Raw genomic sequence first — 21,224 nt, 5'->3', positions numbered from 1 at the left:
TGCTGTGCAAAAGCTTTTTATCTTAATGAAGTCCCAGTAGTTCATTTTTGCCCTTGCTTCCCTTGCCTTTGGCGATGTTTCTAGGAAGAAGTTGCTGCAGCTGAGGTCGAAGAGGTTGCTGCCTGTGTTATCCTTTAGGATTTTGATGGACTCCTGTCTCACATTTAGGTCTTTCAACCATTTTGAGTCTATTTTTGTGTGTGGTGTAAGGAAATGGTCCAGAAGAAAGCTGGGGTGGCAATCCTTATATCAGACAAATTAGATTTTAAACCAAAGATTATAATAAGAGATGAGGAAGGACACTTAATGAGGATTAAAGAGATGAGGAAGAACACTGGTATCTCCAGTGATGCTCTTCTTGCTCAAAGGGTCTATCCAACAAGATCTAACAATTGTAAATATCTATGCCCCTAACATGGGAGCAGCCAATTATATAAGCCAGTTAATAACAATTATATAAGCCAATTATATAAGCCAATTAATAACAATTATATAAGCCAATTAATAACAAAACAAAGAAACACATCAACAACAATACAATAATAGGGGGGAGTGGGGGACTTTAACACCCCCCTCACTGAAATGGACAGATCATCTAAGTAAAAGATCAACAAGGAAATAAAGACTTTGAATGACACACTGGACCAAGTGGACTTTACAGATATATTCAGAACATTCCATCCCAAAGCAACAGAATATACATTCTTCTCTAGTGCCCATGGAACATTCTCCAGTTGACCATATTTCTGGGCTCTCTAATTCTATTCCGTTGGTCTTTCTTTCCTTCTTTTCTTTTCTTTTTTCTTTCTTTTCTTTTCTTTTTTCTTTCTTTTCTTTTCTTTTCTTTTCTTTTCTTTTCTTTCTCCTTCCTGCCTTCCTTCCTGCCTGCCTGCCTTCCTTCCGTCCTTCCTTCCTTCCTTCCTTCCTTCCCATGCTATTTGATTACTATTGCTTTGTTTGAGATCACGAAGTGGTATCTCCAGTGTTGCTCTTCTTGCTCAAGCCTGTTTTAGCTATTTGGATCTTTTGTCATTCTATACGAATTTTAAGATTGCCTTTTCAGAGAGAGGGAAAGAGCACAAGGAGGGGGAGTGGCAGGCAGAGAAGCGGGCTCCCCACTGAGCAAGGACCCAGATGTGGGACTCGATCCAGGACCCTGGGATCTGCATGGAGCGCTGGGTGTTATACGCAAATAATGAATCATGGAACACTACATCAAAAACTAATGATGTGATGTGTGGTGATTAACATAACATAATAAAAAAAAAAGATTGCCTTTTCTATTTATGTGAAAAATGCTATTAGAATTTTGATAAAGATTGCATTGAATTTGTAGATCATTTTGGGTTGTAGGGATATTTCAACAATATTAATTCTTCCTATCCACGAACATGGGGTATTTTTCCATTTATTGGTGTCTTTAATTTTTTTCATAAATGTTTTATAGTTTTCAGTGCACAGATCTTTTTTGCTTTCTTGGTTAAATTTATTCCTATTTTCTTTTTTTTTTTTTTTAAGATTTTATTTATTTATTTGAGAGAGAGAATGAGATAGAGAGCATGAGAGGGAGGAGGGTCAGAGGGAGAAGCAGACTCGCTGCCGAGCAGGGAGCCCGATGCGGGACTTGATCCCGGGACTCCAGGATCATGACCTGAGCCGAAGGCAGTCGCTTAACCAACTGAGCCACCCAGGCGCCCCTATTTTCTTATTTTTGATACTATTACAAATGGGATTGTTTTCTTAATTTGGGGTGGATAGTTTGTTGTTAGTGTATAGAAATACAACTGATTTTTGTATGTTAATTTTTGGATCCTGCAAATTTACTGAATTTTTTTATTGATTCTAACAGTGTTGGTGGAGTCTTTACAGTTTCTGTATATACAATCATGTCATCTGTAAACAGAGACAATTTGCTTCTTTCTTTTTTATTTAGATACCTTTTTCTGATTGCTTTGGCTAGGATGTCTGGTACCATGTTGAATAAGAGTGGTAACAGTGGGCACTCTTATCTTATTCCTAATCTTAGTGGGAATGCTTTTAACCTTTATCATTGAGTATGATGTTAGCATTAGGTTTGTCATATAAGACCTTTATTATTTTGAGCTGTGTTCATTCTATATCCAGTTTGTGGAGAGTTTTTTTTTTTTTAATCATAAAAGGATGTTGAATTTTGTCAAATTCTTTTTCTGAATCTATTGAAATGATCATATTATTTTTATCCTTCGTTTTGTGAATGTGGTGTATCACATTTATTAATTTGTATCACATTTATGTTGAGCCATCCTTGCATCCCAGGAATAATCCTGTTTCATCATGGTTTTAATCGACCTTTTACTGTACTTTTGAATTTGGTTTGCTCTTACTTTGTTGAGGATTTTTGCATCTGTATTCATCAGGGATGTTGAGCTGTAGTTTTCTTGTAGTGTCCTTGTCTGGCTTTGGTATCAGGGTCATGTTAGCCTCTTAAAATCAATTTGTAAGTGTCCCTTTGTAATTTTTTAGAAGAGTTTGAGAATGATTGGCATTAATTCTTTAAATTTTTGTTAGACTTCACCAGTGAAATCATTGATTCTGGTCATTCCTTTATTGGGAGGTTTTTGATTACTGATTCATCTCCTTACTTGTTATTGGCTTGTTCATATTTTCTGTTTCTCCATGATTCAGTTTTGGTAAGTTGTATGTTTCTAGTTATTTATCAGTTTCTTCTAGGTTATCCAATTTGTTGGTATATAATGGTCATAGTAGTCTCTTATGATTCCTTGTATTTCAGTGGTATTAGTTGTAATGTCTCCTCTTTCATTTCTGATTTTATTAATCTGAGTCTTCTCTTTTTTTCTCTTAGTCTAGCTAAAAATTTGTCAGCTTTATCTTTTAAAAAACCCAGCTCCTATTTTAGTTGCTCCTTTCTATTATCTTTCAGGTCTCTATATCATTTATTTCCCTTCTGATTTATGTTATTTCCTTCCTTCTACTAATTTTGGGCTTAGTTTTTGTTCTTTTTCTAGTTCCCTTAAAGAGTAAAGTTAGATTGTTTATTTCAGATCTTCCTTTTTTAAAAAAATATTTTTATTTGAGAGAGAGAGAGAGAGTGAGCAGGGGAGGGGCAGAGGCAGAGGGAGAGAGAGTCTTAAGCAGACTCCGTGCTGAGCACAGAGCTTGCTGAAGTGCTCAATCTCCCAACCTGAGCAGAAACCAAGAGTCGGACACTTAACTGACTATGCCACCCAGGCACCCCAGATCTTTCTTTTTTCTTAATGTAAGCATATGCACTATAAACTTCCTTCTTAGAACTGCTTTTGCTGCATCCCATAGGTTTGGTATATTGTGTTCCCATTTTCATTTGTCTTAAAATTTTTTTGATTTCCCTTTTTACCTCTTCTTTTTTTTTTTTTAAAAAAAAAGTAATGAATGTTAAAGAAGTTCAAATATTTTTTTGGCCATTGAGCCTGTAATCATATTTTTTCTCATTTGATTTATAGATAAATTAAATTGTATTCATAGACTTCCTAATATTAAATTATCCATGTATTCTTGGGAGATAGAGAATATAATTACAGTATGTTATTCTTTAATATATTGCTAGATTCAATGTATTAGTATTTTATTTAGAATGTTTGTATTTATATTTGTAAGAAGATTGCTCTCTTTTTAAGTGCAGTCATTTTTCAAGTTTTCTTACAATAATTTGTAAAATTATTTGAGAAGCTGTCTTTCTTCGTAGTTAGAAAATTTTTAAATGTCATAGGAATTATCAGTTCCTTAAGATTTGAAATTTTTTAAAAATGAGATCAGTTGAGCCTGACATTGTTGTGGGAAGAAATTTTTGGATATCTTTCTCAGTTTGTTCTATCATTATCCTGCATTTAAGTTTTCTGCTTCTTGAATTAGCTTGCTGATTTTGTATTTTCATCCCTAAATGGTCAATGATGTGCATCTTTTTTGTACTTATTGGCTATTTATATGTCTTCTTTGGAGAAATGTCTGTTCAAACCCTTTGTCCCCATTTTTAATGGGGTTATTTGTCTTTATTATTGACTTATAACAGTTCTTATATATTTTGAATACAAGTCCCTTATCAGATACATGATTTGCAAATATTTTCTCTCGTTCTGTTGGTTGTCTTTTTACTTTCTTGATGATATCATTTGAAATTTTGATGAAGTTCAGTTTATCTACGTGTGTGTGTTTGTTTCCTTCTGGTGTCATATCTAAGAAACTATTGCCTAACCCAAAGTTATGAAGATTTACTTGTATGTTTCCCTTTAAGAATTTTATAATTTTGTCTCTTATATTTGGCTCTGTAATTCATTTTGAGTTAATATTTGTATTAACTCAAAATGTGTGATGTGTGATGTAGGGGTACAACTTTATTACTTTTGCATGTGGACATCTAATTGTCCTAGTACAATGGAAAGGCTATTTTTTTCTCTATTACCCATTTAATTTTGATCTTTACATGGATTTTTGCTTTGGAGCTCAATTAAAGAGTCTTTGCCTTTTAATTTAATTTAAAAGACAAGTTTAACCCATTTACATGCATTATTATTGCTGATAGACTTTCTTTGGAAGTATTCAGATCTGACTTTTATATTTTTTGTTTTGTGTGTTGTCCTTCAATGTGTTACCTTTTGAAATGAGGATTGCCTTTCTTTCAGGTTTACAGAATAAGTGTTTTTATTTCTACTTGCTGATAGTAAGAAACTTTCAATAATATTCATTTCATAAATCACATAGTCTTTTACTTGAGAGTCACATTTCAAGTTACATTAAGGGTAGGTGTACAGTTCTTCAGTGTAAATGTAGATGATCGTGCTATGAATTTTTTAAGGACACTGAAATATGATGGTAGATATTCAGAGAGTTTGATAAGAAAGTGAAATGTCTAATGTTGATATATTATAATGATGATGAACATACTAGATACATAAATATGACTCCATTACCTTACTTAATTTATAGCTATTTTTTACTTAGTCTTATTTAGTAGCTATTTTTTACTTTTGTAAAATCATTCGATGCTTGAAATATGTGTAACACTGAGGCTCAAAAAGCTACATATAGCATGATAATGTTGTTTAACATTACCAGAATTCTACAAATATAAATGCAGTTCAAATCTTGAAGTGTATTTTTCTATGTTCACACTTTATTATAGGAAGCATATTCTTTAATTAAGAAGACTGAAGCAGAACAAAATACCCTGTATTCATATCAAAAATATGTGGAGAGTTCAAAAAGAAAGAAAAGCAGATTTCCTCCCCCACCTATCCTGCTATCCCGAACTTATTGTTCTGTGACATTGAAACCCGCTCCATTTATTTCAGATGTTAAGGTATGTTCCCTATTATGATCTTTATTTCAGGCAAAGCAACGTTAAGTACTTTTATGACTATCATGATTGATACTTTTCTTGCTCTTAGGACTTAAATAGTCTTATTTATAAGCACTGAACACTGGGATTAGTATTGTAATGTCTTAACTATACTTAGTTTCTTCAAGACCTTTCCTTCCTTGTGCTATTTTCCTTCATGCTCTGTATAGCTTTGCTATACCCAAATATATAGTAAAGAGAAACAGTAGAGAAGCATTTGTCTCTTAAGTACCTTCGTCACCATGGCATAGTCCTATGCTGACATCCTAGTGTGTGTTCAAGATGGAGAAGGTCTCAGCTGAACTGGAATAAGGCATTTGAAGAGCATGGATGTTACTCTCAGAGCCAATGATGGAGATGAGGAAATTTGGGGATAGCAAATTTAGATGTTCTTTCCAGAGTTCTTCCAAGTAAATGGGGATTCTTTTAATGTAAACAAATGACAGTTCCAACTATATTGTAAGTCATAAATCTTTATGTATTTATTGAAGAATGAGCTCTTTCTCCCATCCCCAATGCCTTGGAACTTGGCCTAAATGTGACTCTAACTTGAGATTTAGTGTCTCACAAACGTTCCGCCTGATTTATATTTTAAATATTAAATTTCCTCTTTTGGATGATCAACAACATGGTCTTTGATGTAGTATAAAAAAGTTTTTTTTTTTTTTAAGATTTTATTTATTTATTTGAGAGAGAGAGAGAGCACGAGAAGGGGGGAGGGTCAGAGGGAGAAGCAGACTCCCCGCTGAGCAGGGAGCCTATTGCGGGACTTGTTCCCGGGACTCCAGGATCATGACCTGAGCCGAAGGCAGTCGCTTAACCAAATGAGCCACCCAGGCACCTATAGTATAAAAAAGTTTTATCTTTGTCTTTAGGATATTCTGCTTGAACGTCTGTCAACTTGGTATCGTGGAAAGGGCACGGGCTTTAAAGTCAGACAGATACAGGTTTAAAATTCCAGCTGCATCACTTACTAGCAGTATGACCTTAGAAAATCTAAATGTACTTTTTGAGGTGGTGGTGGTATTGTTTTTATTTGTAAAATATGTTTACTGTGAAAATTAAATGAGATAATATATAATATTCCTGGCGTATTAGTTGATGCCCCTCCATATCTTATATTAAACATACGTAGTAAAATTTGCTTAAAACAATTAACGATGGTATAGAGTGTGATTACATTATTTGATGATTTTTTTAAATAAATTTTGTCCAGTGAACATTATCAAGTATCTCTTATCTGTCCAGCTCTGTGCGAGGTAATTGAGTTATAAAAATAATCACAAAGCTTGATTCCATTCTTTGAGGTGCTTCAGACTAATGGGATATGGACATCAGTGAGAAGTGATACCACCTTTATAATGTTTTATAATTGGGGAAATAGAAGTAATTTTCATCTTACACTGAACTGTGCTATCATAAATGCATTACTGCAATTGCTAGCATTTTTAAAGTTCAATTTTGGATGTGTTTGGATCTGTTTAAGAATGAGGATTTGCTGATTTTGGAAATTCAGTACAGAACTAAGACTGGATGCCTTACCAAGGGTTTTTCTTTGTTTTTATTCAAATGTTTTGGTTTATTTAACCCCCAGTTTTTTTTTTTTTGTATATCAAATTAGTGACTAGTTTATCTTATTTTATAATGCTTAGAAATAGGAAGATACAAGCATTCCATATCTGACCTGTAGTTGTAGGGCCTGTCACTGAGCACATCATATGACGTTTATATAGATTATGCCTTAGTGGAGTTGGGTGCTCCAGGAAATTATTACCTTCTGTTACATAGGCATCAACACTAGGTGGTGCTGTGGGCTTAAATAAGTTTTCTGCTTAGAGGGTTCAGACATCTTTTGTTTTATCAAAATCTCTTGTTAAAGCATTTGTTTCAATAAAATCTGTTTTAAAAGTTGAAAATGCTGATGTTATTAATAAACTTTTACTTCTAAAGTTAGTGGTGATTTGTTCATGGTGTCTTTACTCTTATGTAGATTTTAATTACACACTGCTCCTTATAGTTACACAAACTAAGATGTCTTTATTCGTGGAACAAAATAGAAACATAAATCCTGCTTCTAAAAATGCTTTTAGAGAGAATTTTATCCTTCAAATTCTGGTTTATGTAGAGAGCTTAACTTAGAGAAAATAATAATTTAAGTCATATAGCACAATCTTTCTGCATTTTTTCCCTCAATGTTGTTAAGTGGTACTCTTTTTGCATGGAAAGTTAGTTTTTAAATTTCTTCTGAAATTCATCTGACTTTTTTCCCCCCTCTTGGCTTCCAGCGTTCAAGTTCTTTCAATGCTGTGTCTCTGTCTTTGGAGTTCTACCTTTGTCAAGTGCTTCTTAATTACTTGAGCAGTTTTCTTTATAGACACAAAGGTTTGGACACCTGTCCCAGAAACTCTAATTCATTGAGGCTAGGCAGGCTTGGGTATATGTAATTTTAAAAAATGGTTGGTTCTGTGAAAACTGTATTTTAAAAAGTAACTGCAGTCAGGGTTGAGAACTATTCATGCAGACAAGACACCATTAGGATTTTTCTGTTGACCTGGAGGAAGAAATAGCTAAGCTAAGCTATAAGAGGCAGTCGCTTCTTAGAGACAATTACTTTTTCCCTTCTTTCCAGTTTTCCTTATCATTTTTTAAAAATATTTATTTATTTGACAGAAAGAGACACAGCGAGAGAGGGAACACAAGCAGGGGGAGTGGGAGAGGGAGAAGCAGGCTTCCCGCTGAGCAGGGAGCCTGATGCGGGGCTCGATCCCAGGACCTTGGGACCATAACCTGAGCCGAAGGCAGACTCTTAACCATCTGAGCCACCCAGGCGCCCCTTCCTTATCATTTAGGTGTTGAGATGTTGGGAGGTGGAGCCTCTGTGGAAAAGAGAATAAATGATGACAACCCACCCAACACCAACCTCAGGACAGTATGGCTCTTTCATAATGCTATTCCCTAGGTATCAACTTGCTCCCTTTTCCCTTATAGTGAGAATAGTTCATTCCAATGAGGAATCTCCATTATTTTGACATCTTGGGCAGAAGAACCATTTCTAACCACTTAATTAAGTTTAAGTTTGATTGTTCCTGTAGAATTTGCATTTTGCTTTTTGTTCCTATAGTTAAGAATTATCAAGTATCATGCTACTCTCTGATCTTGGGCAAGTTATTGAACATTTCTGTGTCTCCATTTCCTGTAAAGCAAAATGACCACAGTAATCCCATTTCATAGGGATGTTGCAAATATTAGAAAGTTTATATAAATTTCCCAGCAATACATAGCACATAGAAACTGCTCAGTTACTGGTAGTTAAAAAATAAATAATGAATAATAGTCTTTGTAGTCCCAGGTAAATGAGCCCTATATTTGTCTTTATTTTTGTGAGATTAAACCTAAGTATATTTGTAAACTTAGATTCCATGTTTTTTTAATTTATTTTATTTATCTTATTTATTTTATTTAAATTCAATTAGCCAACATATAGTACATCATTAGTTAGATTCCATGTTTTAAAAGTTGAATAACTATATTTGTATTTGGAAAAGTGTTTTTTGTTTTTTAAGTTTTTATTTAAATTCTAGTTAGTCAACATACAGTATAATATTACATACAGTGTACAATGAAGTGATTCAATGACAATGAAGTGATTCAGTGCTTCCATGCAACACCTGGTGTTCATCACAGCAAGTGCCACATCTTGATAAAAGAAATTGAATGCCTTGTTAAACAGACTATAGATGATGGGTTCATCTCTCTCCTCCGCAGGTTTCCTGGTACTGCATTTTGGGTTGCAAAGCAGAAGGGAGTTATGGAAAAGTAAGGCTAAATCATAATCATCTCCCAAACTCAGGAGAAGCGGTATGTCAAATTAAAAAAACCTCTAAATGTTAGGAAATCTTACCAAAAGTCTCATTAATGACAACTGAGTGTTTTTTTTTTTACCTTCTTCTAATGTCATTATTTCAGTGAATTTCTCTAATTTCAATTTAAATCAAATTGCAAACTGCTAAAATCCAACAGTAAATACAAAGCTTTTATTTTATTTATTTTTTACATATAAGGGTTATTATATTTTTAAAGTCACATTACTTCAGTTTTCCATACATAAACTTGAAATATGTTTTTTTTTTTAACAGATACCAGCTGATGGTAAAAGCATTTTTGAAGTGAAAGGTTTAGAAACCAATGAAAAATATGTCTTTGCAATTGCTGCTTATTCTTCTAATGGGAAGCTTATTGGTGATGCTGTTGGGGAGACAACTAAACCAATTCTGGTTTATCCACCTCTTTCTGCTGTTACTGCTCGGATGTTCTTGACGCAGGTAGAAGAGATTTCTGCTAATTTTTTCCTCTATGTTTTTTTCTGTTAAACTGTTACTAAGTAATTTGTAATGGGAAAAAAATCACAGTGGATATTCTAAAGCTCTTGTTATACATATTTCCATTACTGCAGTTTAGTCTCATAAAAATAGGAATCATTCCTTCTCTTTTTAGTGAGATTGATTTTTACAATAGCATTTTTTTTCTTGGATTACAAATGTATCCAGGAAAAAATGCTATTGTAAAAATTGAATTTTAATTTTAAATTTAATTTTAGAAATTTGGAAAATACTGAAATGCACAAAGAAGAAAATAAATGTTACCTGTTTATCCTATCATCCAGAGTAGCAGTTCTTAACTTGGGGCAATTTTGGCCCCCAAGGGACATTTGTCAATGTCTGGAGACATTTTTGGTTGTCATAACCTGAAAGGGTACTTCTGGCATCTAGTGGGTAGAGGTCAGGGATGTTGAAAAGCACCCTCCAATGCAAACAGCAGCCCTCCATAACAAAGACTGATCCAGCCCAAATGTCAGTAGTGCCAAGATTGGGAAGCCCTGGTCCAGAGCTGTCTTTTCATTTGTGTGCATGTGTCTGTGTGTACACTTATACACACACATTTATATATATACATATGCATACACATGTGTTCGAATTTATGTATAGTATATAATCTAATCATGGTATATATGTGTATTTCCTATCCTGATACTGTCATTTAATATATAACTGACCTTTTTTTAATTCCATTAAGTATTCCTCCATAGCGTAATTTTTTTTTTTCATAGCGTAATTTTTAACAGCTGCATCTTCTAAAGATGTTGCCTCTTTTAACGATACTGCATCTTACAGATAGATTGTAGTTTACTTCGTGATCTTTACTGGTGGGCATTTTGATAGTTTCCAGTCTTTTGCTATTATAAGCAAAGCTGTGATGTACATCTCAGTATATGAATCTCTGTCTGCATCCATGGTTACTTTTTTGGGGGGAGAGATTTACAGAAGTGAAATTTCTGAGTTACTAAAGACACACAGACCCGAGTTCAAATTCCAGCTCCTCACACTAGCCATATGATATTGAGCAAGTAACTTTCATCTATGAAATGGGAATAGTAATAGTAGCTACCTCCAAGACGTATTATGAGTATTAAATGGAATTATGCATGATGTTTAACCAGTTCACTTGTCACACAGTAGGCACTTAATAAATATTGTTAATGTTTTTAGTTGTGAATATACTCATGAATTAACATTTTTGCTGAAATGATTGCCTGTCTTAAAACATAACACCAGTGAATAGGACACTAGAAAGGGTGACTCACTGACCTAGGTCTTGAGAATCTTAATTTTAAGCCTGTTGTTGGCTCTAGAAATGATGGCTATTTTAAATTTTATCACATTTCTATTGTGCTATTATTTTTCTCTTAATTGTTGATTAGAATAATAAGGTAAGATCTTAGTGGTATTTTACATTATCATATTTTTCAAAGAAAATTAAATTGAGAGAATTGCTAGGATTTGTCTAGCATTGGTTTAGCATGTCATATTGGCTCATGGTTTTCTGATGTTTTTATTTCTTTGGAATCTAATATATTCCCTAATTTGCAGTGATGGAGTTATTTCAAAGTGAGGAACCGAATATTTTATCAAGGCCTAATTTTTCTCCAGGGAGGTTTGACTTTTGGGTTTCATTTGGCAGAACTTTCATTGAGAAGTTAATAAAACGAAGTCCAAGCTATTCTGCTGGAATAATGAGAAGTGTCATAAAGTAATGCCCAGTGTTTCATTATTGATACTATATTTGCAGTACTGTATTCATTTATGACAGCATATGAGCATTCTCTCTCATAATGTTAAGTGACTGAAGAAAAATGTTCTTACTTAGTAAAACTTAATTTACAGCTCAAGTTTAAGCTTTTAAGTACTAGCAAGAAAATGTCCCTTTCCTTTGGAATTGCAATCTATTTTTCATGAGAGTGGTTAGTTTTTAGTTTCAGGATAATTCAGTTCTTTAAAAAATATTATCATATGGGGCACCTGGGTGGCTCAGTCGGTTGAGCGTCCGGCTCTTGGTTTTGGCTCAGGTCATGATCTCGGGGTCTTCGGATTGAGCCTGGCGTTGGGCTCCATGCTCAGTGGGGAGTCTGCTTGTCCTTCTCCTTCTCCCTCTGCCCCTTATCCTGCTCTCTCTCTCAAATAAATAAATAAATCTTTTAAAAAATATTATCATATATATTTTATAGTAAGAAATAGAGACATTTTCACTAAATGCCTATGATTAACTTGGCTTGGAATTTTAGGTTGGACTTTCAACTCAGCATTATTCTATACACATTAATAAAATCAGTTGAATCTTCACTAGGTTTCCCCTTAATGTAGAAAGCTATTAATTTAGATTATCTGGAAAATTGTTTGAAAAAAGATTATGAGTGATATATTTTCTAATTTCCCCCCTTTATAGCTTCATTTGTTTTTATTTTTCCCCTTTAAGTCAGGAATGTCTAGATAATGTAATATAGAATGTGGAAAATTAGAAACCTCTGAGCAGGATTTTAGGATTTTAGGCAAATTACTCGGTCTCAATTTCCCTATCTCTAAAATGGATATAAGACCCAATGTCATATATTGCTCAGTCAAATAATAAGTGGAAACAATGGCTTATTGAGAAAAAGAAATGGGGGATATCATTTAATTAAAAACTACTATGTTCCAGGTATTTAAAGATTCATTATTATGTTTATTACAATAACTCAGTGAGATGGTATTACTACTTTTATAGTTGAGGAAACTGAGATGAATTTAATCCTTCCTCTGCCATTTTATTTGAGAAAGGGTGTCTCAAGGAGGTCATGTAATTAAGTAACCCACAGTAACTTGGGTATCAGATGGTAAGCCTGATACTTGAACCAGCTCATACCTTTCTACTGCTCTGTCTAGGTTCAAGGAAGTCATATATTCAACTTCTAACATGGGCCCGGTTCTTCTAGAGCCCATGTCTCTGCCATCTCTTCTCTCCCTGGGTTAGTATTGCTCAGTGGGTCTTGATGATCAGTATTGGCAGTAGAGTTTGTTGCTGGGACAGGAATGCTTTGTCAGTAATAGCAGTGGTGGTAAAGACAATGAAATTCATACTTTTTTTTTTTTTTCACTTTATGAATAATTCACCAAAACTCTTTGATAAATAGAGATTTGCTCTTTGTCTATGACCAAATTAAAAACAATAAATCTACCAGGTAAAAGGTAGTCATCCCATTTTTAAAGCTCTTTAGGAAGTTTCAACTCTTCTTTTTCCTTTTATCCTCTAACTGAATATTGCTACTCTCTCTACTCATGTGTTTATTGATGAATTATTTATTGTCTGTTTTGTGCTAGGTTCTCTGCTAGATGTCATCTCTCCTTCCTTGGAACTGTCTTTTTTATTAATCTCATTACTACAACAATAACCTATATTTAGGTAATGTTGACTTATGGTTTCAGTTAGGACTCTGATCGCAAGTTAAGGGCACTAGCCTGGCTTGGGGGAATGCAGCTAGGCCCTGGGAAGGCTGTGGACTCCAGGCAACTGTAGGTCTCATACCTTTGGTTCTCTGTATATATCTGCTTCTTTTTCTCCTTCTAAAGACTGACTTTCTTTACTTTCCATCTCTGAAGGAAAAATGGCAGCTCCTGCATTTTTATATCCCTCCATTTCAGCTATAAACAGAAACTGCCTGGCTGGCTCCTAATCTGGATTCTAGATTCCTAGGAAAGAGATTCTGAGTGGCCCACCATATAAAATGAGTCTGACATCTTTTTTGATGTTTGACCACTGACTTGTTTTTAAACCTCACCCCTCTTTTCTCCTTTGGTTCCATACACAGGCAGGCTGATAGGAGGTCTGTGAGCTCACCTTTGGTGCTAACAGGAAATTTAAATCTCCCAGGTGGCAACAGCTTTTCCCATCCCTACCCCTCCCCACCTCCAGCCACTAATCAAGGCCCAACACATTCCTTCCCAGGCCTGCTTGTGCCTGCCCAACACTCCCTGGGAGCCCCTTGTGTGAGTAATAAACTTTCTCTCAAATTCTCCTGGTGCATGTAGTGCCTTTAGCCTCGACAGCAGAACCACACTTTGGGTGGCTTGCTTTGTAGAGGGGGCTATAAAACACCCAGTTTTTTAAAAAATTTTTTATTGTTATGTTAATCACCATACATTACATCATTAGTTTTTGATGTAGTGTTCCATGATTCATTGTTTGCGTATAACACCCAGTGCTCCATGCAGAACGTGCCCTCTTTAATACCCATCACCAGGCTAACCCATCCCCCCACCCCCTCCCCTCTAGAACCCTCAGTTTGTTTCTCAGAGTCCACAGTCTCTCATGGTTCGTCTCCCCTCCGATTTCTCCCCCTTCATTCTTCCCCTCCTGCTATCTTCTTTTTTTTTTTTTTAACATATAATGTATTATTTGTTTCAGAGGTACAGATCTGTGATTCAACAGTCTTGCACAATTCATAGCACTCACCATAGCACATACCCTCCCCAATGTCTATCACCCAGCCACCCCATCCCTCCCACCCCCCACCACTCCAGCAGCCCTCAGTTTGTTTCCTGGGATTAAGAAATCCTCATATCAGTGAGGTCATATGATACGTGTCTTTCTCTGATTGACTTATTTCACTCAGCATAACACCCTCCAGTTCCATCCACGTCTAAAACACCCAGTTTGAGTCAGGCACTTACCCTGGGGCAGTCAGCTGTGTTACAGTAGAATTGCTGAGTGTCCTCTTCTGTGGGTAGAGGGAAATTACCAGGAAAAGAGGATTTTAAAATTTATTTAACATGCTATTATTGTGTGCTTACTCTGTGCTACGCATTGCTGCAGGCTAGTGATTCTAAACCTTGAGTGTGTGTCTTGGAGTGCTGGTTGAACAGATTGTTGTGTCCTACCATCAGAGGTTTTGATTCACTAGGTCTGGGGTAGGGTGTGGAATTTTACATTTCTAACAAGTTCCTAGGTGATGTTGATGCTGATGGTCCACGGACCATTCTTTGAGAACCACTGTTCTAAGCAAAATAAACAAAATGCCATGATAAGATCTATGTAATAAACAACCAACAGAGTAAGTAAGTAAATTAGTTACAAGATAAGTTCTATGGAAGGAAAAAGTGGAGTATGGTCTAATTCCTGTATAGAGGTAGGAATGAGAAGTATGAAATGAGGGAATGGAGGGTAGATCAGAATATTAAATTGGGTTGGGTGATCAGGGAAGACTCAACTAAAAGATGAGATTTGAGGGACGCCTGGGTGGCTCAGTTGGCTACGGGTCTGCCTTCGGCTCAGGTCATGATCCCAAGGTCCTGGGATTAAGTCCCACATCGGTCTCCTTGCTCAGCAGGGAATCTGCTTCTCCCTCTGCCTGCTGCTCCCCCTTGCTTGTGCTCTCTCTCTCTCTCTCTCTCTCAAAGAAATAAAAAAATCTAGAAGGTGAGATTTGAGCAGAGACTTAAAGGAGGTGTGGGGTGGGGGTCTCTGGAGGCAAAACATTCTGCAGAAGGAGCTAGGGCAAAAGCCCTATTGTTTTCAGAAGTGTACCTGGTATGTTTGATAAACAACAAGGAGGCCAGTGGGGCTGGAGCCAGAGGGATCCATGAAGAGTAAAATAATTGGTTAGGGAGGTAAAAGGTAAGTAGGCGGGTCAGGGAGCAGACCATGACAAGATTTCTAGGCCATTGTAAGAACTTTGGCTTTTAGTTTGAGTGAAATGGGCAACCGCTGGGGAGGTTTTGTTGTTGTTGTTTGAGAAATGGGATGACATAATGTGATTTCCATTTTCAGAGACTCACCCTGGCTGTATGTTAGGAAGAGACCATAATAGAGCAGGGATGGAGGCAGAGGGACTATCTACTACTGTAATCCAATGAGAAATTGTGGTGGCTTAGCCATGTGGTAGTAGCTGATGTGGTAAGAAGTGGTCAGATTATGGATATGTTTTGAAGGAAGAGTTAACAAGAGTTCCTCATGGAAATAATGTAAAGAGAAAAAAATAAAATATGACTCTAAGATATTTAGTTGACTAACTGGAAGGATAGGCTTGACATTAGCTGAGTTCGGGAATGCTGTGGGTGGTATAGATTTGGGACTAGGGGAGATCAGAAATTCATTTTGAGACATGTTGAGGTAAGATGTTTATTACATATTCAGAGAGAACTGTTGAGTAGTCAGTGAGATATATGAATCTGGAGTGTGGGAGAAAGGTCTGGGCAGGAGGAGTTGAGAGTAGTCATGTGACCATTAAAGCCATGGGGCTGGATGATTTCACTGAGGAAATAAATACAGATAGAAGAGAGGAGAGGTCCAAAGACTGAGCCCTGGGACATGCCAATATAAAGAGATTGGGGAAAAGAGTAGGAGCTTGCAAAGGCAACTGAAAAGGAATGTGGGGGGGAAAAAAACCAAGTGTGGAACTTTATAAACCATGAGAAGGTCATGTATCAAGGAGGAGGTCTCTACTGTACTTAATTATATCATTAGTCTTCTAGTGCTTCTTTCTCATTTTAACCTCACCCCCTCTAAAATCTATTCTACCCATTACTACCAGGTCACCATCTTATATCATGGCACTGCTGTGTTAACCCGCAAAAACTCATGAATTTACAAACCTTAGTTTTATCATGGCATCTTTTCTTGTTTTACAATGTCCAATGATTGAATAAATGACATTATTTTTAGAAGGATATATTTTAAAAGGAAAGAACATTCAATTATAATTTCACCCAACTCATACATCATTTGTTGTTAATTTCCATGTTAAGTGTTAGAATTATAAGGTATCTTAGTGACCACTTAGTCCAACTCCTTCATTTGACCAATGCAGCCGGAGAAGTGACCTCATCTACCACTCTAAGTCTTGGCTCTACTATTTTTACTGAACATCAGGCTCTGTACAAATTATTTAACTTCTTAATGCTTCAGATTCCTCATCTGAAAAATAGGAATGGTAATAGAGCTCACCTCATAAAGCTGTAATGGGGAGTTAATACAATAATGCGTGTAGAGTGCTTGGACCAGTCCCTGACATCTTTAAATACTTCCACCTGATTTTCAAGGCCTTCTGAAATCATATCCCATTTTACCTGTCCATCATATTTCCTGCTTTTCTTCAAATTCTGATGTGTCTTTCCAGTCTCTCCTAAATGCACTATGGTGATTTTCACTATAGGACCCTTTTTAAACTGTGCCCATCTGAACCTTACTCCTGCCTGAGGGTTCCACTCAAGCCCCGACTCCTTTTTGAAGCCTTCATTTCTCCTTTTCTCAGTGTCCACAATTATTATGTTATTCTTTGTAGTTTTTCTGGTGATTTCATGTGTTTTATGTCTGTAATTTGATTAGAGTTTAATGGAGTGTAAGGTCATCTTAAGCTTTGAAGAACCTGTCCTTACAGTGCTTAGCACAGAGTAGAAGCTTCGTAAAACCTTACCGGTTGGTTGATTATGAGTGCGGGGTTGGCAGGTTTAAAAAGTTCTGGCCCTGTAAGTTATTCCCTTGAGTGGAACGTATTCTAGCGACATGTCATTTGCATACTTAATTTAATGAATTTATTTATACTTTATATCCTACCTGCTTCCATTAAGGATTTGCAGCAGCACAAACTCACTTGGTGAGATTTCATATTGTCGTTCTATTTGAATAGAATGTAGGGAATATCTGTAAAGAAATATATTCTACCGGGGCGCCTGGGTGGCTCAGTCGGTTAAGCCACTGCCTTCGGCTCAGGTCATGATCCTGGAGTCCCGGGATCGAGTCCCGCATCGGGCTCCCTGCTCGGCGGGGAGCCTGCTTCTCCCTCTGACCCTCCTCCCTCTCATGCTCTCTGTCTCTCATTCTCTCTCTCAAATAAATAAATAAGATCTTTAAAAAAAAAAAAAAAGAAATGACTGTGAAAAATAAAATATTTAAATATGTATAGCATAAGATCGGGATGGCTTAAACTTGGTTTTACAGGTCAACTAAAGGAGATTGCTTAAAAGTCTCCCTTTAGGGGCACTTGGGTGGCTCAGTTGGTTAAGCGACTGCCTTCAGCTCGGGTCATGATCCTGGAGTCCCGGGATCGAGTCCCGCATCGGGCTCCCTGCTCGGCGGGGAGCCTGCTTCTCCCTCTGACCCTCCTCCCTCTCATGCTCTGTGTCTCTCATTCTCTCTCTCAAAAATAAGTAAATAAAATCTTTAAAAAAAAAAAAAAAAGAAAAAAAAAAAAGAAATATATTCTACCAAAAGAAAAAGGTAAGTTGTTGGTTTTTCTTCTCTTGAACTTCTGTTTTACCAGCGAAATCAGTTATTTTGCCTAATGTTGAATGTGTTGAATTAAAAATCTCATGGCCTCTTGGAAGCATTTCTGTTTTATTTTTCACTCTTTTTAGCTGTGAACCCTTTGTTGCACAAAAGCTCTGAGAGTGTCAGTTTGAACCAGAAAAGAATGAAGTATATTTCGTATTTTGGGTTTGGGAAATCTGATTGTTTCTCTTGGAACAGATTGTTCATTATAACAGTGTCTATAATAAATGGAGTGCACTGCCGAGATAGACGGAAATGAAATTAATTTGGCTCAGATGTGATCTTTGTTTTGCTTATGAGGATTTGAAACATCCTTACAGAGTTTCAAATTTCCATGCAATTTAGAAATAAGAGAGATTTCAAAATGTGTCTGCCTCCCTTGCCAGTGGCCATATCTTACTGTGGCCCTGTAGAACAAAACAGCACATGTGCACAACTGTGTAAGAAATTAGTGTGTGAGCGGACCTTATCAGAATTCCTGTCTAAAAGATACATTTCACAGATAAAAATATCCCATTAGACAATGTACTTTTTGTTGTAGGTTGCCTATCAGGCTGGTACCTATGAGTTGGCTAAGAAGGCTTTCTCACCAGTTTGGGATTATTTTGTTGCTTCACCACATCAAGATGAACAATCTGTTATTTGTTTAAGCAATATAATGACTATTACACAGAGAAGGTAATTAGAAATATTCTTTAAAATATTAATTTGCCTATTGAAAATATGGGTGTTGGGTGTGAAGCCTATAATTAATTTTCAATTTCATATTAAGATAGTCAATTTAAAACTATTTCTAACAAGTGTTTTAATAGGTATCTACACATACACACACACACACACACACACAAAGTATCTACATTCCACGTTCTTGAGTCCTTGTTAGAAACTTCTTTGCCAGAGTCAGAAAAAGCACAGGAAGCATATCGATGCATTCTGAATTTAGACTAATGAAGGCTATGGGAAAAAACATACCAAATACTAACCAAGATATTGTCAGTTATACTAGAAAACACCAAATATGCTTTGAGGATTTTTGTAACAAGAACAGTCAGGTTGGGGTTCAAGTTATAGTCTCATGAATGGACTATTAGGATAAGAAGGTTTTTCCTTTGCTTGAAGAGGCTCCCAGGATTAGAGGCTCCCAGCAATGGCAAACAGGCTGGTAGGAGCCATATAAAACCACAGGCCATCCTTTGCTTTATAGCTGTTTTTCCTTAAAAAGCAAAGTTTAACAACAGCCTCAGAAATGAGCATTAGTGTGATTTCAGGCTGTCTCAACAACGAGTTCAAAAACAACAATCTCCTTCACCTGCTTGTTAATGTCTTTAATAAGAAGATAAAACCCTTCATTCCTCAGTCAAAGATAATGACCTTAAATGCTCATGCAGGTTGAGGCAAGGCTTTGATAATGCTTATTCACATATAGGTATAATTCCATTCAATTAAACACATGCAGACTTAGCATTTACCATGTACAAGGATGCTAGGTGCTATGCAGGATGGATTTGAGAGGCATTTCAGAAGAGAAAGAGACAGAGCTTGGAAGGTTTTATGTGACATGAGGACAAGAGAGTGGAGGTAGTGAAGTTGACTGGGATTGTCGTTGTTCCCTGACTGGCAGGCAGGCCTATGACATGTACTAGGGGAACAAGAGAGGTGGGACAAGTTTTTGGAGGAGATAATGAATTTGATAGGAAATATTTTGAGTTTAGTTTTCCAGCACGATGCCTCTGTGGATATGAGATGCCCAGTAGGTAATTGAATATTTAGGGCTGACGCTTAAGAGAGAAATCAAGGCTAGAGATAGATTGAGAAATTGTCCATGAGGTCATCATCGGAATTTTGATGAATGCTGTCTCCCAAGGAAGACTTGTTTTGCAGAAAAGATAGAAGCTGGAATTGAATGCTGGACATTGCTTACATTTAAGAGGCTGAAGCAGGAGATGGAACCAAGGAAGGGCTGAAAATGTTTTACACTGGTGTGAGGCCATCAATAACCAATATGGTATCTGAACTAGCCCTTGTGGTTCTTGTTATGATTGCAAGACGCCCTTCAGAAATAACCATCTGGAAATTTTGAAAAAAATAAAGGTTTACTACTTATAGGATCTGGAAATTACACAACACACTTGGGGCCCCACAGCAGGTCATAGGTAAAGAGAGAGAGCCAGCATGGGCCTGGGGTTCTGCTTTTATTGAGGTAAAGGGTTCATGCCTAGGATTTCATGGGCTCACTCTTTGTTGTTGAATTTAAAAAATAAGAGAGTTTAAAGCAAGGGAAGAGAAAACAAAACAAAACAAATGGCCCCAATTGTCATTTATTGAAATCAACTAAGATTTCTAAAACAAAGGAGTCTCAGTGGCAGAGGTGGCCTGGCTACCTGGCTCTTTATCTAGTTGTGTGGCTGGCAATGTATTTATTAGAGAAAGCCATCTCTGAAGTGGATGCTTTGGCAATCAAAGCTTAAGTCAGACTCTTGCATTACAAGAAAAGAAGGAAGAAAGGAAGAAAGGAAAGAGAGGAAGCCCACCCAACTGTCATAACTTATTCTACAAAAAAGAATAGTTCAGGAGGTGAAAGTCTGGAAAAGTGCATTGCCAAGGGAAGTGAGAGGATCACCCAGGAGGGACTGGTCAGCAGTATCAAATGCTAGTGCAAGGTCAGGCAGGGAAGTTGCTCAATAGGAGCAGCAGAGAGGTTGAGTAGGATAAAAACTAAGAGGAAGCCTTTAGAATTGGCAATTAGGAGGCTACTGATGAGTTCAAGAGAGCTGTTTTTGTGGTGTGGTGGGCCACAAACGTTTTGCAATTGGGTAAGAAGAAATGAACGTAAATGAAAGTGGAGAATTGGAATAAGCTAAGATCACTCATGTGAAGTTTGATGGTAAAGAGGAGGATGGCAGAACCCTGAGGGGGCAGGCAGGCTTCAGGAAAGCGTGCTTGAGGGTGGAGGGAGAGGAGACAGTGGAGAGGGAGAAACTGAGGATACAAGCACATTCCCACGATAATGACACTACAGTGGTAGAGCCTGGGGGATATAGGGCACACAGGGTGGAAAGAGGGGGTTTAGGACATTTGCTGTCAGGAATGTGAGCAAAGAGACCTCAGCGTTGCTGAGAAGGACTACTGACCAAGTCGATATCGCATAACAGCCATTTGTAGTGGAGCCCAGTTCTTCGGGGTAAGGGCCACATTGGACTCATCTTTATATCCCAGG

The 21,224-nt window shown here is 36.7% G+C and overlaps 1 protein-coding gene across 1 annotated transcript in view; it reads left to right on the top strand.

Annotated features, from left to right (window-relative positions):
* Nucleotides 1-21,224, top strand: part of CFAP54 (cilia and flagella associated protein 54) — a 295,241-nt gene that overhangs the window by 81,296 nt on the left and 192,721 nt on the right. Inside the window, exons 20-23 of the mRNA XM_064590760.1 lie at nt 5,156-5,332; nt 9,137-9,229; nt 9,508-9,693; nt 18,549-18,685. Coding sequence (XP_064446830.1) covers nt 5,156-5,332; nt 9,137-9,229; nt 9,508-9,693; nt 18,549-18,685 — 593 coding nt within the window. The remainder of the gene's footprint in view (nt 1-5,155; nt 5,333-9,136; nt 9,230-9,507; nt 9,694-18,548; nt 18,686-21,224) is intronic.

The sequence above is a fragment of the Mirounga angustirostris genome, unplaced genomic scaffold (genome assembly GCF_029215605.1).
Source record: "Mirounga angustirostris isolate CCGP_5_RB_7025 unplaced genomic scaffold, mMirAng1.0.hap1 SCAF_5, whole genome shotgun sequence".
NCBI lineage: Eukaryota > Metazoa > Chordata > Mammalia > Carnivora > Phocidae > Mirounga > Mirounga angustirostris.
Note: the sequence above shows the minus strand (reverse complement) of the source record. Positions and strands in the feature narration are given on the sequence as shown.